At 43.5% G+C, this 18,622-nt stretch overlaps 1 protein-coding gene across 5 annotated transcripts in view; it reads left to right on the forward strand.

Annotated features, from left to right (window-relative positions):
• The window catches only part of bicc1a (BicC family RNA binding protein 1a), a 189,579-nt gene that overhangs the window by 102,910 nt on the left and 68,047 nt on the right, over nt 1-18,622 (forward strand). For all 5 annotated transcript variants that reach the window (XM_084321716.1, XM_084321717.1, XM_084321718.1 and 2 more), the window contains exons 4-5: nt 13,430-13,509; nt 15,692-15,850. In XM_084321716.1, coding sequence (XP_084177842.1) covers nt 13,430-13,509; nt 15,692-15,850 — 239 coding nt within the window. The remainder of the gene's footprint in view (nt 1-13,429; nt 13,510-15,691; nt 15,851-18,622) is intronic.

Below are 18,622 nucleotides of genomic sequence, written 5' to 3' on the forward strand. Positions count from 1 at the left end.
GGCAGTGCAGCCGGACATGCAGAGCACTGCTCGCAGAGGAGAGAGCGAGGATGCATTTGTCTTCCACTTTACTTGGTATCACTCCGGAATCACGTTTCAACCAAGTCACTAACGTAACGTTGCTGTCATGATGAGCCTGCACTATAATAGCCTACAAGTGATCAAATAAATAAAACGTCCAACTCTCGCAACGACTCGGCAAGTTGCGCGCGGGCCGCATTCATCCCATTAGTTCCCTGGGATGTTAACACTTTGGTCGCCAGGCTTATATTCTTAATAATAAATATACCATCCTCCGCCAGCTCTATTTGTCTATGGGGATGTTTACCTTCTTTGCAGGGCTATAACTTTTTAAATTGTATTGCTAAATTAAGATAAGATATTCCTTTATTGATCCCCTTGGGGAAATTCAGGGAAATTGACATTACTATGGCCCATTCAACGTCAAGTATCTATTGTTCAGGGTGTAGCAACGTTATACCTTTTCATTCACATATTCATACTAAAATACGGTCTAAAGTATAAGTATGTTTTTATCGTTTTCTGCAGCTTTCTCCAGAACGTGATTTATAGCCCCAAATGCATTATATTGATGATCAAATACAGTTTGATAGGAATCTGCGCGAGATAAAAAAAATTCAAATGGACGTGCTTCTAGAAGTTACTACTGATCATCTGATGTTGACCGGATGGGGGGGGGGGGTCGTTTATAATTCCGTGGCCAACGTTAGATGATTCATCTAGTGTGGATGATATGATTATTAGAGCAGTTAGTATCGAACACGTTAAAAAATAACGCTGAATCTTACTGTAGCTTCCTCATAGCGTTGGGCGATGAGCGTGGAACAGAAATATTCCTATTATGGGATGTAGAAATATGCGATCCATTTCCAGGTTGTATAATAGTATATACGTCCAAATCATGTTGTTTATCGAGTTATTGGTAACGGATTGCTATCCGTTGTGTCTAGCTCGAGTCCTGGGACTATTACCGAGTGATCGGACCGAATTGGAATGAGCACCAGCTTCCATTTCCTGTTTCCGCTCTGGGCGATCCGCCGATCAGCCACCAGATGGCGCTCTTGAACCGTTGGAGAGTTGAGAGGGGATCAACAGTAGATCTCAAGTCTCCGGGGGAGAAATATGATTTCGATCACAGATTTTTGAAATATTGATATCAAAGACGTGGTACGGCGTCTTTGGCAGAATGAGCATGGCGGGGAATGACGTGGTATGGCGTTTTTGGCGACCATAGTGTTAAGCTAAGAAGTCTGCTAAGAAGGATATATTATTTATTATTATTATTATTTTATTTCATTGTGTTTTTAGCCCTAGTTGCACTTTTGTTGCAACCCCAGTTATCCCATTAGTTCCCCAAGTCGGTCTGTTATGTTAAGCTAAGAAGTCTGCTAAGAGCCCGGAAAAGGAGCCACGCCCACAGGAAGCAGAGATGGAGGGTGTGACAGAAATAATCGTTAGATTAGTCGACTAATCGAAAAAATTATCAACAGATTAGTCGACTACCAAAATAATCGTTAGTTGCAGCCTTAGTATAGTTAGTAACAGCAAGTATAGCATAGGGACATAGAAGTAAAAACGGTATATTGTATAGTGCCAATCACATGCATTGCTATTCCTTGCACTATTTGGGCATAGACAATTCCTGTGAGTCTATGGAACACATCTGTACATTTTTTATTTTTTTTAATCAGTTTTTTATTTCTAATGAAGTACTCAAAAGCATAATTTTTCTACCTCAGGATTTCAGGCTGTTATTAGATGGGCGCTCCACTAGTGATGCACGATATATCGGCCGCCGATATAATATCGGCCGATATGGCCGTTTTTTTACACATCGGTATCGGTCCGATATCAAGATAGGGCCGATATGGGCAGATACAAAATTATAATAATAATAATACTTTTTTCTTTTTTGTTATCTTTTTTTTTAATCTTTTACATGTTTTGGCCTTAAATTGTTTCAAAATGTCAGTCATTTCTGAAAATAAGTTACAAAAGTAAAAAATAAAAGCGTTTTGGAAAAGAGCTCGTTATTTGATTATCATAAAAACATGTTTTCTATACAGAGATATCGACATCGGTAAATATCGGTATTGGCCAGAACAGCAATATTAACCCTTTAATCGCCAAAAACGCTGTAGGACGTCTTTCCTCGCCATGCTCATTCTGCCAAAGACGCCGTACCATGTCTTTGATATCAATATTTCAAAAATCTGTGATCGAAATCATAGTTCTCCCCCGGAGACTTGAGATGTACTGTTGATCCCCTCTCAACTTTCCAGCGGTTCAAGAGCGCCATCTGGTGGCCAATCGGCGGATCGCCCAGAGCGGAAACAGGAAATGGAAGCTGGTGCTCATTTCAATTCGGTCCGATCACTCGGTAATAGTCCCAGGACTCGAGCTACACACAACGGATAGCAATCCGTTACCAATAACTCGATAAACAACATGATTTGGACGTATATACTATTATACAACCTGGAAATGGATCGCACATTTCTACATCCCATAATAGGAACATTTCTGTTCCACGCTCATCGCCCAACAGCCCGAGGAAGCTACGGTGAGATTCAGCGTTTTTTTTTAACGTGTTCAATATAAACTGCTCTGATGATCATATGACCCACCCTAGATGAATGATATAACGTTGCCCACGGAATTATAAACGACCCCCCGCCCATCCGGTCAACATCAGATGATACGTAGTAACGTCTAGAAGTACCTCCAGTTGAAATTTTTTATCTGGCACCGATCGCTATCAAACTGTATTTCATCATCAATATAATGCATTTGGGGCTATAAATCAAGTTCTGGAGAAAGCTGCAGAAAACGATAAAAACATACTTGTACTTTAGACCGTATTTTAGTATGAATATGTGAATGAAAAAGTATAACGTTGCTACACCCTGAACAATATATAGGACATTGAATGGGCCATAATAATGTCAATTTAGCAATACAATTTTAAAAGTTATAGCCCTGCAAAGAAGGGGAACTTCTCCATAGACAAATAGAGCTGGCTAGGGATGGTAAATTATGAATTTAACCATGGCGATCAAAGTGTTAACATGTCTATTTCATTACTATTTACTATTATTACTATTGTATTTTTGCACAATCGTAGCGGGCATGGCCAACCGCATTTCACTGTATGCCCTGGTATGTATGTGATGAATAAACTCTTGAATCTTGAAACACACATACACACAGCTCATATTCGAGTCCATTCTCTGCACAATCCACACTGTTCTTCATAGTAGCTTTGGATACTTGGCCACAAACCAATACAAAGTCAATGGGGTCATGCTCCTGTCTGTACAAGCTGACTTGAGGCTCGCTGAAATGTACTCCTCAGAGCTAGTGTTGTCAAAAATATCGAAAAATCGATCCATATAGATTCTGAATATTTAAAGCGGTTTCAATACTAATTTCCCGTAATATCGATATTTAATTATTCATAATTTTCTTTTTTTTTGTATAAGGAAGTTGCATTGTTCATTTCAATACCTGTAATAGTACAGTAGTCCACACACACATGTGCATTCAGTTAAGTCGGAATATGACTGTAATACAAACAGTTCAGTTTGTCAGGTACATGCAACACAGATTACAGTGTTTACATCTGTCTGCTTGAGAAAATACCATGTTCTGCAATAAAAATTATTGAAGTGAGATGAACAGTTATTTTTAAATGTGTGATCTAAAGATAAACAGGGTTTTAAAAGTGTTATATTTATCTTCTCTTATAGTACCAGAGAGAAGCTGAGGAGAATCAACCAGCAACAAAAGCAAAATGTATTAAAAGAAAAAAGTAAAAAAAAATTGTTTACATTTTAAGATTGAACCTTTTTCCCCACGGTATCGATACTTTTCAAGGTATCGTATCGAAGTTCGAAATTCCAGTATCGTGACAACACTACTCAGAGCACACAAAGTACATTTCAGCGAGCCTCTGGCAGCTCGTACAGACAGGCGCGGGACTATACCAATCAACAACATCAATGGGAAGTAAGAAACAGGGCTAGTGTTCCCCATCTGAACTCTCCCTTCAACTGATTCCATTGCCTGCATTTCTGATGACTGCTGGGCCAAGAACCTGAGCTGCTGTAAAAAGTCTGCTTTCCAAGTAAGCGTTCCTAAGGTGTTACACACACCCAATATATACCGTCTTCCATTATGTGACGCTTCTGTCCTGTATATGACTTCAATGTCCGTAATGTAAACCCCGGTGCTTGTGAAAGATGAGTGGCGATAATAATAGTCTACAAATGATCAACTGGATTTCATCTTTGAATCTCAACCGGTGTGTTTGTCCGTCCCCCCCCCAGTCAGTGTAAACTGTGTAATGATTAAGAGTCTGTGTTGTTTTAACCAGAAGAATGTTCTCAGGAAAGTCATTAGCTGAAGCCAGAGAAGGGGGGGGGGGGGGGGTGCGTATTTCAAGGTCAAGAAATCTTTAAACGATGTTAAAGATGAAATCTTGCATACTTTTCTTTTCTCACCGGTCAGTCATCATTACATCTGTACTGAGAATTTGTGATTTTTTTCCCTGGTGGTGGTGGTGGTGGTGGTGGGCTGTTGCTGAGGAGTCGAGACTTATTGTGAATTTAATGGAAGAGTTGTCCCAGAGCTCTGGTGCCAATAAAACATCACAGCTATTTAAAGTTCTTCTGGGGGGGGGGGGGGTGTAACCATGCCCACTTTGTTGTCCCCAAGAGAATGCCAGCTTGCGTCTTCCAGGCCAGATGTGCGATACAGTGCCCTTTACGCAACGTCCTGACCCCATGCCAGAAAGTTGACATGCTTACATTGGAATCTGTTTTTAACGACAGCCCAGTACCTCCGGAAGAATCGGTTCAACCGTGGGTGCCGCCCATCCATCCATCCATCCTAACATCCCCACCCCCCAGATATTAGTTCATTCACAAAACTCGCAACCCCCCCCCCCCCCCCATTGGGGGGATTCTGTGTGCTGCCGGGAGACCATTTAAAATTCTGACTTATGATTTGTTGGCCGCCGGACTCGCTCTCTCTCTCGGTGTTGCGTAAACCGAAAGGAGCCGAGGGGGAAGAATGTCCGCTAATCACTACCAGTTATCTCATGAGAGAATGATGCATGTGTTGCATTTTTTTTTTGCGCTCGGGAGAAGAAACACATGTGGATGTGAGCATGTGTTCTGTTAATAACCTGGAGGTCAGAGAGACGGAGAGAGAGAGACGGAGAGAGAGAGACGGACAGACAAATGGAGAGAGAGAGGTAGACAGGGAGCATATTCCGTTGTTGTTTTTCAAGCCCGAGGTCACCTCTAGCCAGGAGGCGACACCCAAAGAGCCTCGGTGAAACCATGCGTGTGATTCCTACAGACACGATGCTAAGAGATATGCTCTGCTCTCTCTCATCACTCATACGGTACGGTACACCAGGTATCACTGACATGAAACCACAGCTGGTTTGCGCTATCGTTGTCATCTGCCCTTGAAAAAGCAAATGACGTCATTGTTTCGCTGGTCGGGTGTTTGTGGTGGTGGTGGGGGGGGGGGGTGGACTGTTTTGAACTTTGTTATGTAATCCTGGCGGTTTATGTTGTTTTGACGTGTTTTTTCACCCTGGTTTGGATGTATGGCTCCCCTGTGACGTCGGGGGGTCAGGTACACTTCATAGGATAGGAGCAGATGTGAGGGATTTTTGTGGTAGTTTATCTGCTATATGGATGTGTATCACCTAGAGCTGCCGCGATTACCGCATTACCGCGGTATCGCTGTTACATCACGGCCACCGCAGAGTAGGCTGAATACCGCGTCACCGCTGTTTTTTATAATAATAATAATAAATTACCCTCCTCTCGTTGGGCTTGCGGCTCTGCAGATATACCCTACTCCTCTATCGAGATTCCAAGCGACCCTATTGGGTACCAGAAAAGTCACGTGAAACATTGCAGACCACTGATTGGTCAGAAGAGAGACGCGTCACACGTTGTAGCGTCATGCAGTGTGTTACCACCAATCGGCAAGCGCGTATTAGGTTTTTACTTCCTGAATGTCAGCACATCACAACACGGCTAATAACGTTAGCTTTAACTCTCCGCCGGAGTGGACTATCATCGCTCCTCAGGAGTACTAAACGAGACATAATGATTTTACTGTCTGCAACGAATGTTATAATAAAAGCCCTTCGTTCTATACACTTGTCTGATTGAAAACTTTATTAACAGACCGCAGAATGGGACAACTCAGCACGCTCTGAGCAAAGAAAGGAACTGAGATATGAATAGAGTATTGCTTGCCTTGGTCCGGTAAATACGCTGATGTTATTGAACGTATAACTATAGAATGTTAATGCCACAAAACGAATGCCTTTATTATAAAGTAGTAACTTTATAGTAATAATAATAAGAAAGGGTCGGGGGGGTTAGGGGTAACCACCCCTGCCCGCGACACCGAGTGAACTGCGCACGACCAGAGGGGAAACTTCGAATCCGTGTTTCACTTTCAATAACTAATGCGTGCATGCCGAATCCCAAACAATATTCATGCTGCAAAGTAATCCTCTAAAGATAGACATTTAGACTAGAGGCAGGCTATATGCTATAAAGAGTAGACTACTACTAAAAATGCATTCAAACTTTATTTTTTTATTTTTTTGTGTGCGTGCGGTAATAACCGCGCGGTAGGAAATATTTTGCAAATGTGTGCGGTAAGGAAAAAATCAATACCGCGGCAGCTCTAGTATCACCTGCAGCGCCAGCCACCGCAACCACCAGCAGAGGAGTGAGACGAGCAGCACTTGACCTCCAGACCATCAATATACTAGGGGACGGGGTGGGACAAAAGATCGACACTGCGATATATCGTTGTATTTCCTCTTGCGACACGTTATCGATACATTAGGCCCAAGTATCAATATATATATATATATTTATTTATTATTTATTCTTTATTTTTTTAAGAGAAGAAAAAGGTTTTTTTTTTTACTGCAATAAGAAATATTGTGAACAGACTGAAAATGTTATCTTATTAGATAAAACGGATGATTTATTGCAGATGGTAACACATTTTTTTGCAAATCTGGTATGTCATAAATGTATAGATGTAGCAGTACTGTCTATCTGTATGTCGTGTGTGTCATATGATGAATTGAAAATGGGGGACCCTGATGTAAACAAGACGAAAGTCTTTCTCTGGTCTGCATCCCCTTAACAATTGTATGTATTGAGCTGTACTGTACTGTACCCATTCTGCAATCTGTTAATAAACTTTTCAATGTGTGTGTTAAAGGCACTATGCAATTTTGTACAATTGGCCAGTTTGTGATGCACACTAAACTAATGTAAAGGAAGGGACTCTGCCCCAATTCTATAGTCTAGTCCCAATAGTTCTAGTCTAGTACTTGTGAATTATTCATTGAATGAGTAAATTACTACATAAATGATTAATGTTCAGTGTACTTTTCTCACTAATAGCCAACATGATCAGAAAGGCCATATTAAGTAGTTCTAGTCTAGTAGTAGTCATACTCTACTGCGCGATCGACTGTCCTCTCATTTAGACATGAATGTCTCCATCCTGCTGGGGCTGCAGCAGAGGCTGCTCCTGGTGGACAGCAGGTGGCCACAGGCTGCCAGCAGAGCTAATGAGCACCTCTCCAAAAATGTAACTCTGCAGGGGGCAATGAATGCAGTGCGTGCGTGTGTGGGAGAGAGATTAGCCAAGAATGTCTGTGTATGGATATTTGTAAAGATTGCAACATGCCACATATATGGGGGGGTATGGGAAAAACTCCTCGGACTAGAGATGTGAGGACTAGAGACGTGAGGACTAGATGTAAGAACAGAGACGTGAGGACTAGAGACGTGAGGACTAGAACGTGAGGACTAGATGTAAGAACAGAGACGTGAGGACTAGAGACTTAAGAACAAGAGACGTGAGGACTAGAGACTTAAGAACAAGAGACGTGAGGACTAGAGATGTGAGGACTAGACGTGAGGACTAGAGATGTGAGGACTAGAGACGTGAGGACTAGAGACATAAGAACTAGAGACGTGAGGACTAGAGACGTGAGGACTAGAGACGTGAGGCCTAGAGACGTGAGGACTAGAGACGTGAGGCCTAGAGACGTGAGGACTAGAGACGTGAGAACTAGAGACGTGAGAACTAGAGACGTGAGGCCTAGAGACGTGAGGACTAGAGATGTGAGGACTAGAGACGTGAGGACTAGAGACGTGAGGACTAGAGATGTGAGGACTAGAGACGTGAGGACTAGAGACGTGAGAACTAGAGACATAAGAACTAGAGACATGAGGACTAGAGACGTAAGAACTAGAGACATGAGGACTAGAGACGTGAGAACTAGAGACGTGAGAACTAGAGACGTGAGAACTAGAGACGTGAGGCCTAGAGACGTGAGAACTAGAGACATAAGAACTAGAGACGTAAGAACTAGAGACGTAAGAACTAGAGACATGAGGACTAGAGACGTGAGGACTAGAGACGTGAGGACTAGAGACGTAAGAACTAGAGACGTAAGAACTAGAGACATGAGGACTAGAGACGTAAGAACTAGAGACATGAGGACTAGAGACGTGAGGACTAGAGACGTGAGGACTAGAGACGTGAGGACTAGAGACGTGAGAACTAGAGATGTGAGGCCTAGAGACGTGAGGACTAGAGACGTGAGGACTAGAGACGTGAGGACTAGAGACGTGAGGACTAGAGACGTAAGAACTAGAGACGTGAGGACTAGAGACGTAAGAACTAGAGACGTGAGGACTAGAGACGTAAGAACTAGAGACGTGAGGACTAGAGACGTGAGGACTAGAGACGTGAGGACTAGAGACGTGAGGACTAGAGACGTGAGGACTAGAGACGTAAGGACTAGAGACGTGAGGACTAGAGACGTGAGGACTAGAGACGTAAGAACTAGAGACGTAAGAACTAGAGACGTGAGGACTAGAGACGTGAGGACTAGAGACGCGAGGACTAGAGACGTGAGGACGCAACAAGGGAAGACATACCTACCCTCTATCGTTTCCTCTCTTGATTGTCTCCCCATAATCTCAAACCCGCCCTCTTCTCTTGATCCTCTCTTGTCTGAGTGAAGCAACAGTTGAGATTATGACAATGAGGTAATTATAGCGATTACAGAATAGCCAATTATAGCAGAGTTGTGTCCAGGGTTATAAAATGAGGGTTTGGTCACTGGTGTGGATGTAAGCAACAACCACTGGAGCGCTGACTGTGACCAGCATTAGAAACGTTTCATTCACTCAAATAGCATCGCGGTCCCGTGTCTTGCGGGCGCTGAATTTCCACATTGCTGTCAAGGAAACAGCATCAATGTTCAATTTCTTCTCTTCTGCTTGTGCCCACTGTTCCGACTAGGGATGCACCGATATGAAAATTGGCCGCCGATACCGATACCGATTGTTCAACTAACACTATCGGCCGATACCGATACCGATACCGATATTTGTATATTTGTATATAAGTATTTGTAAAAAAAAAAAAAAAAAAAAATTAATTTTTTTTTTATTTTAAATTTTTTTTTAATGAAACTACTGTATATTTGTATGTGTATGTTTGTATTTGTAGGCCTCTTTACTTACTTAAAAAAAGGAAACATCAAGAAATATGTTTATGGTATCACTATCTCTCTCCCAGTATCGTCTTGCGGCCTGCAGAGGGATACTATTTTCTCAACCAGAGCTTTCAACCAATGCAATGGAACCATTCTTGCGGCCTGCAGCAGGATACTATTCTCTCAACCAGAGCTTTCAACCAATGCAATGGAACCATTTTGATTGACAGTCGATTCGGCCAATTACGCCACACCGGTGACCGCTAGCACCCACCTCCTGCTGTCCTTACCACCAATCGGCAAGCGTTTATAAATGTTTCTACTTCCGGGCATGTTCTGTTTGCGAGAGCAGAACACACTTAACGTAGCTACCGGCGCTCCACGCATGACCAAATGAGACATAATGATTTTACTGCAACAAATGTTATAATAAAACAAAGCCTTTCTATACATTTGTCTGGTTGAAAACTTTATTAACAGATTGCAGAATGTGTAGTTGGGTACGGAATGAGCAACGGAATGGAACCGAGCTATGAACGTACTAACGGAGTAATGCCTTGTTTACTGCTATCTTCGGGTAAATAATATGCTTGTTATTGAACGTGTAACACTTCATTTTAACAGCAGATACTTTCTTAAATGCCATCTTCCCGAGAGAGGGTGTTGACGGGGAGTTGTTATTAATAGCATTGAACAGCTAACCGAAAGCTAGCGTTAACTATTGTTAAAGGTTTAGCCATAACGTTACCTTGGCTAAAGTTGCGGCTATTCATAATGCAGCAATAATGACTGCAGACCTGCAAGCAAAGTACAGCAAGTTGACAAAGGAGTATTCCAACGCAAATCACATTTTCACCAGTAACGTTAGTCTTGCATCTAATAGCTAATAACGTAGCTACGTTAGCTGCCCGGCCCGCCGACCGGCGCTCCACGCATGACCAAATGAGACATAATGATTTTACTGCAACAAATGTTATAATAAAACAAAGCCTTTCTATACATTTGTCTGGTTGAAAACTTTATTAACAGATTGCAGAATGTGTAGTTGGGTACGGAATGAGCAACGGAATGGAACCGAGCTAATGAACGGACTCGGAGTAATGCCTTGCTGCTATGGGTAATAATAATATGCTGATGTTATTGTCCGTGTAACACTAACTATATAACGCTAATGCCACAAAACGAATGCCTTGTTAATCATAAATAGTTACTTTGATGCAGTAGATTGTGTGTGTGTGGGGGGGACGGCGGGCGTTGTGCAGGTAGATCGCGCGAGTGAACTTTTTTTTTTTTCCTTTTGACGCTACACAAATTGATGGGTATTTATCGGCGACTGCTATCGGCACATTTGAGCTTATCGGCCGATAGGCCGATAGCAGTCAACAAGGCACTTATCGGCCGATACCGATACCCGACCGATATATCGGTGCACCCCTAGTTCCGACTGTCCAAAACGTCCTCCGCACACGTAACTATGAACGCTCGCATCCCGGCCACCTCCACCGGCAGTGGTCCACAGAGGTCTCTCTTGACCCTTTTAGAGTCAAATACAAACATGGCATGTGTTACATTTCACATTGTTGCATAAAGCTGATCACTTAAGCGTTGACGACACAGAGCAACTAAATATGGAACAATGTTGGATGCCCTCCTTTTTCCCAGATTTGATCCAATGTTTCTCCCAACAGGACGTCCCTGCAGATGTTTTGAATGAGATCCCCCTAGCCAAAAGCACTTAACTCCCCGCATTTATGTGGTATTTTTCGGACGTAAGCCATAGCTGGAAAAATTCTCGTGTGTTGCCAGTGCCGAGATGAGGGTCAAGAGGGTTCCTTTTCTGTCCAATCAAAACTACCAAGACGTGCGACGACAGCTCTCTCTAAGCAGCTGCGGGTCCATCTTGTTATTGTTTGTTTTTTCTAGGCGTCGCGTGTGCCAAATTTAGAATTAGAGGTGTTCATTTTCTATTCCGCACACATCACGACTCTGCAACACTCGTTTGGGCCGGCTAATTCTTGCCAGATGTTCCTGCACGGGTTACAGCCGGGGCATTGGAAGGGCCAAACGCCCCCTAATGGCCACAATGGTCACGGATGAAAGTGAGGCGGAGGACTCTTGTGTAGTTTCCTGTAACGAGTGCTGAGCCTGTGAAGGTCCTTGACTGCTCTCACTGTTCTCCGTTCTCCTGTGTCAGACGGCGCCCGCCCCTCCTCTGATGCAACTTGAGTTTGGATTAGGGACGGATTTTCCAAGCGTGTTTTTGTTTAGGTCTTCCAGTCCGGTGATCCTCCCCGCTATGATCTCTAATCTCTACTGGTGTTATCAAGCCGCCATGGCCCCAGTGTCCTCCTAACGAGATTCACGGCAGTCCTGGCGGCTCTCTGCGGTTCCCACAATCCCCCCTGCCCATAAAACACGGAGCGTGGAGGCTGCTAAACACACCTCCCAGCAACGGAATTCCACAGCGTAGCCAACCCAACTCTCGCTGCTCTCTAAAGGGACTGGGGCTGAACCTGTGTGCTGCCCTTGCATTTTGTAGCTCTGCGGAGAGTTGGCTTAGTATGGTTTGTGTAAGTTGATCTTTTGATGTGGGGATAATACAATGGACAACTGTTACACAATGTGTAACTCTTCCCTCGCGTTGCACAGAGGGATTTCTCCAGCTGTCCAGTTTTTGTGTTGCACTGTAAAGGTTTTCCTTTACCCCACACCCGTTTTCCTGTGAAACTCCACACAAGCAACAATGGGGTTCCTCGAGGTCTCCGCCACATTGTAACAATAAATTCATTTCTGCTAAGACTCGTCTAAAGGGCTCTACTGTAAATCGGAGATGTTTGGAGTGTGTGTGGGGGGAGGGATGTTCCTGGAAGGGGCTTAGCAGACTTCCTGCCACCCGGTACAGTTAGCACATGGGGCGACGAGAGGTTCTGTAAGTGTGCGTTTCTCTGCACGCGCATGCATGCACACACATGTGCATCCCCCAGGGGTCTAAGCGTGCTGTTAAACCAGATGTGAGTTTACACAATGCCATACGGACACTAGTGTTAACTGTGGATGGTTTAGGTATGCCATGTTTAGTTATTTTAGATGCAGTATGTATCGGCCCGGAGGGGCCTCTGAAAGTTCAGTTTACTTAAGTTATTAGTATCTTTACATACACAACCCACTTGATATATTTGCACAGCAAATTTGATAATACAGTTGTGTTGCAACTGGCAATATGTCATCGTTTAAGTGGTGATTTTAGATGGTTAGGCCTCCCAGTGAAGGAGATACAGTAGCTCTGGTCCTATGGACACCAAGAGGTTAAAGGAATGTGGTGCAGCAAACGCACAACTGTCTCCCATCTTCTATTGAGGTTAATTCACAACACGGCCCGTTAGCAGCTGTAATCTACCCCCCAGGAGTGTCTTGTCTGCTCTGCCCACGAGCCGACGGTCATTCTATTCCACACACAGTTGGTCTCTGGTTGGTTTCTAGCGGACATTAATGGGAGTCTGCACATCTGAAAGCGGCAATTACAGTGGTGATGTAGAGCCATTTGTTGACGAATGCAGGCGGCTTGTGTCATGTTTGGCTAAATGGGTTTCACTTTCTCATATTCTCCCTCTGCCTCTTTCTATACTCTCTCTCTTTCTCTCTCACTCTCTCTATTTGTCTCTTTTCTCATGCATGCACGCACACTCACACACACACACACACACACACACACTCACACTCACACTCACACTCACACTCACACTCACACTCACACACGCTCACACTCACACTCACACTCACACTCACACACACACACTCACACTCACTCATGATTTTATCTGTGATTCCTTCCAGATCCTCACATCAAGGTATCTGGAAAGAGAGACAACGTGAAGGAAGCCAAAGACAGAATCATGTCCGTTCTTGACACAAAGGTACAGTACACACTACACACATCATGACACAAAGGTACACTACACACATCATGACACAAAGGTACACTACACACATCATGACACAAAGGTACACTACACACTACACACATCATGACACAAATGTACACTACACACATCATGACACAAAGGTGCAGTACACACTACACATATCATGACACAAAGGTGCAGTATACACTACAACTACACACACATGACACAATGGTACAGTAGACACACATGACACAAAGGTACAATAGACACACATGACACAAAGGTACAGTAGACACACATGACACAATGGTACACATGACACAATGGTACAGTAGACACACATGACACAATGGTACACATGACACAATGGTACAGTAGACACACATGACACAATGGTACACATGACACAATGGTACAGTAGACACACATGACACAATGGTACACATGACACAATGGTACAGTAGACACACATGACACAATGGTACAGTAGACACACATGACACAATGGTACACATGACACAATGGTACAGTAGACACACATGACACAATGGTACACATGACACAATGGTACAGTAGACACACATGACACAATGGTACAGTAGACACACGCATGACACAATGGTACAGTACACACTACACACACACACACACACACACACACACACACACACACAACACAAATGATCTCAGTCGCTACATAGCCAGGATGCTCTGTTCCAATCGGGGTCATTACATCATTATATACACTTTAGCTCTCTTTCATCCACTCTTTCATTATCTGTCCATTTCCCAGCATTCGATTATAATTCACCTCCCCCTGCCCCCCTCGCTCTCTCTCTCTCTCTGTCCAAATGACAGAGTGCACACTGCACGTGTGGTCCAAGTTGGCACTGATCTGCCCTGACATTCACATGCTGAGTTTGTAGCGGTTTGCAGGCTCTTGTCTCCATGGCAACAGATGCATAACGTATCTCGACTGAGTGTACTTTAGCGCCCCCTGTGGGTGCTAGCACATCACCAGTGGTCTCTGAGAACAACCATGCCACTCCACACACGCACAAGGACAACACGTGTTTGGTTTTGTGTGATGCATTCTCTCCTGATTTTATTTCTTATTTTCTTACGAAAAAGGTCCATGTTTGGCTAGTAAAATATCACTGCAAAAGTGGTAAACAAAGTGTTTAGGAGGGAGTTTTGATGCTCATCTGCTTCTCCTTTCCACATAATTTGACCATCTGAAAGGGTTTATGAGATGTATTATTGGGTATGATCTTCGTGCAGTGCTGCGTGAAGCAGAGGGTAATGATCATATTGGCCCTTCATAGAGCCATCTGTGTGACAGAGGAGTGGGCGAGAGAGCCAGGGAGAGAGGGGGAGAGTCTGTTGGTCCTCAACATTATTTGTGTGCTCTCGTAAATCTGGCACCAGCCTTATTAGTTGATTGAAGACTGTTGATGGTGATTAATTTATGCGTTTCTTTGAGCTGAAGCAATATTTATCGCCTGGGATTCGTGTGATGGAAAAAGTCTTGTTTGTCACGTTTGAGAATACTTTGTCTTTTAAGTAATTCTGTTAATATGTATGTTGTGTATGTCATAATTGTCACTATGAATTGAAAATGGGGGACCCTGATGTAAACAAGACAAACGTCTTTCTCGGGTCTGCATCCCCTTAACAATTGAGCCGTACTGTATTGTACCCATTCTGTTAATAAAGTTTTCATTCATTTTCATTCATTCATTCATTCATTCATTCATTCATTCATTCATTCATTCATTCATGCATTCATTCATTCATTCATTCATTCATTCATTCATTCATTCATTCATTCATCCAGTCATCCAGTCATCTTGTCAAGTTTGTGGATGCTGATGTAGCTCTCTCTCTCTCTCTCTCTATCTCTCTCTATCTCTCTCTGCCCCTCTTTCTTTCTCTGTCTCCTTCATCTCTCTTTATCCATCTCTCGCTCTGCCCCCTCTCTCGTTCTCTCTTGTTTTCTCTCTCTTTCTCTGCCTCTTATTTTCTCTCTCCCCCTCTTTCTCTGCCTCTCTTATTTTCTCTTGTCTTATTTTCTTTCTCTCTCTCTCTCTCTCTCTCTCTCTCTCTCTCTCTCTCTCTCTCTCTCTCTCTTTCTCTCTCTCTCTCTCTCTCTCTCTTGTCTCTGCCCTCTCTGCCCTCTCTCCCTCAGCAGAGCAACAGGGTAACCCTGAAGATGGACGTGTCCCACACAGAGCACTCCCATGTCATCGGTAAAGGGGGCAACAACATCAAGAAGGTGATGGAAGAGACGGGCTGTCACATCCACTTCCCCGACTCCAACAGAAACAACCAGGCCGAGAAGAGCAACCAGGTCGGTGGGGTCATGGGTCATAATCAGCACTGTCCACCGCTAAAGAAATGGGCAAGGATTTCATCGACTCAACCGATTAGTTGGTTTAATCAACAACTCTGTCTTTAAATGTCACTGAGCGATGTATTCAGACTGAGTGTGCAGCCCTAGTAAAACATACCATGGATCAGTGTAGGATCAGTGTAGGGCTGAGAGGGATACTGTGTTTGAAATGGATAGCTCAGATTTTTGGAATCCTAGCCCTATTTCTTATCTACCAATTGATGGATTATTTTCTCAACACATGTATGCTGTTCCTCATGCTAGCTCCAGATGGTTATAGTCAATGTGATCAAGCTCCTGTCTGTACAAGCTGACTGAAGACAACTCCAGAAATCTGCTCCAAGTTTGTAAATATCACAATAAAATACACATACTTTACGGTGAAATGCTTGGTTCTGTATGAGCCCCTGAGAGAGTGCTTCATACAGTAAAAAAAGTAAGTAAGAAAGTAAGTAAAAAGTAAGTAAAACAAAAAAGTAAGTAAAGAGGGATATACAATATACAGTACATACAATATACAATCTAAAGTACAACCTAGGTACAGTCTAAGTACAGTGAGTAAACAGTGAGGTACAATGCAGAAAATGAGGTAAATGGCTGCATTTATATAGTGCTTTTATCCAAAGCGCTTTACAAGTTGTTCCTCACATTTTAGCCATTCACTCATACATTCACTCACTGACGGCGGAGGCAACCATGCAAGGTGCCAACCTGCTCATCAGGAGCAATTAGGGGTTAAGTGTCTTGCTCAAGGACACATCGACACGCTGCCTGGGACTCGAACTGAGAACCCCAAAATGAGGTACAAAACTTTGAGGTAAAGTGCAATTGCAAATGAGGTCCCCCCACTCCACAGTGCACACAAAGTAGATGTCAGTTGTCTTCAGTGAGCTTGTACAGACAGGATAAGGCATTGTCACTTTGCACTGGTTTGTGGCTAGCTAGCCGGGGCTAGTATGAGGAACACCATAGATTGTGCTGAGAAGGGATTCTACTGACCAACAACACCATTGGTAAATAAGAAATACGGCTATTGATCCAAAAGTCAGGACAATCCCTGGTACCGTATTCCTAGTATTCTCATGACATGTGATGCGTTTCACAGCACAGTGCATTGGCCACAGTTACCATTGGGCACCTGTTATTTCATTACGATAATCGCTGTTTGTCTTCCAAGATGTCTGCAATAACCCATTGAAACCGGGAAGCACATTTGTGTGTGTATATACAGGCTATATAATGCGTTATTAGCAGGCGTTTTAGGTCTAAATGGGATAACAATGGAATCAAATATGTATACCATCATGCATCCAAGCAATATAAGCCTCAATGATATATACTGCAACGAAGGAACGAAACAAAAACGATCACAATTTAATATTTACTGAGATACATAAATAAATAAATAAATACTGTCACTCTTACATTAACTTGGTCACTGAGCAGTTAATGGAGCAGTTGGGGAGTCAAGTGCCTGGCTCAAGGGCAACTCGACAGACTGCTTCTCTAGCCCTCAGGCTATAGCACTGCCTAGTGATGCACGATATATCGGCCGCCGATATAATATCGGCCGATATGGCCGTTTTTTTACACATCGGTATCGGTCCGATATCAAGATAGGGCCGATATTAAAGAAAATAAAAAATGTAATCTTTTTTTTTTATCTTTTTTTTTTCTTTTTACATGTTTTGGCCTTAAATAGTTTCAAAATATCAGTAATTTCTGAAAATAAGTTACAAAAGTAAAAAAAAGTATGCGTTTTGGAAAATAGCTCTTTATTTGATTATCATAAAAAAGTGTTTTCTATACAGAGATATCGACATCGGTAAATATTGGTATCGGCCAGAACAGCAATATTAATATCGGTTATCGGTATCGGCCACAATTTTCACATCGGTGCATCACTGCACTGCCCCAAGCCATGGATATACTTACTATAATTCAGTGACGGTGAACTCTGCTGTGCTTTTGAGTCCTCGTGACAGTATTGGGTTTGCCGCTCGGAAATGTCTTTAACCTCATCCTCCTTCATTTGTGGGTTGGTTTCTCAGTGCTCACTCAGTATAGCTTATTTTGCTTTCCAAACTAGGTCAAATCAACCCCGTCCCCCTGTGTGATCCGTATTTGCACCCCATCCACTCCTTTTCCCAGCCGTCGCAGTGCCTTAACAGGCAGCCAGGCAGGTTGCAGAGGGCTGTGGGGTAATTGGGCTGTTTTGATTGGCCGAGCCACAGGAAGCCTGTGTGTTTGGGCTGGACTGACTAGAAGAGCTGCAGGAAGCTGCTGTAATTACCATTAACCTGCAGTTGAACGCTTCAGTAGGAGGCATGCTGCCATGCGCTACATTAGACACTTAGGACACACGCCAGGTGCTACACTATATATACGCCCACATAATATGAGCCTGGTCTCTTATCACACGCTCGGTGTACGCTATCTCTCGATTTGTACCTCCGTCATTGTCAAACTCCCATTAACTCTTAACTGGTAGGCGGTCAGGTGGCGTAGCGGAGATTGTGCTCGTCACCAATGCAAGAGGCTGCGGTCTCGACTCCCGGAGAGTCAGCATTGCCTTGGCTTGGGCTGATCGCTATACTAACTCGTTTGGCTGAGTTAGGGGGAGGGAAGCCATGGGTGGGTCCTGGGCGTTGTGGACAGCGACCCCTACAGTTCGGTCGGAGCGCCTGCACAGCGAGGGTAGGATCTGGAGAAAGGTAGTGTGACCTTCCA

Source organism: Notolepis coatsorum, assembly GCF_963971535.1.
Source record: "Notolepis coatsorum genome assembly, chromosome: 9".
In the NCBI taxonomy this organism is placed as follows: Eukaryota; Metazoa; Chordata; class Actinopteri; order Aulopiformes; family Paralepididae; genus Notolepis; species Notolepis coatsorum.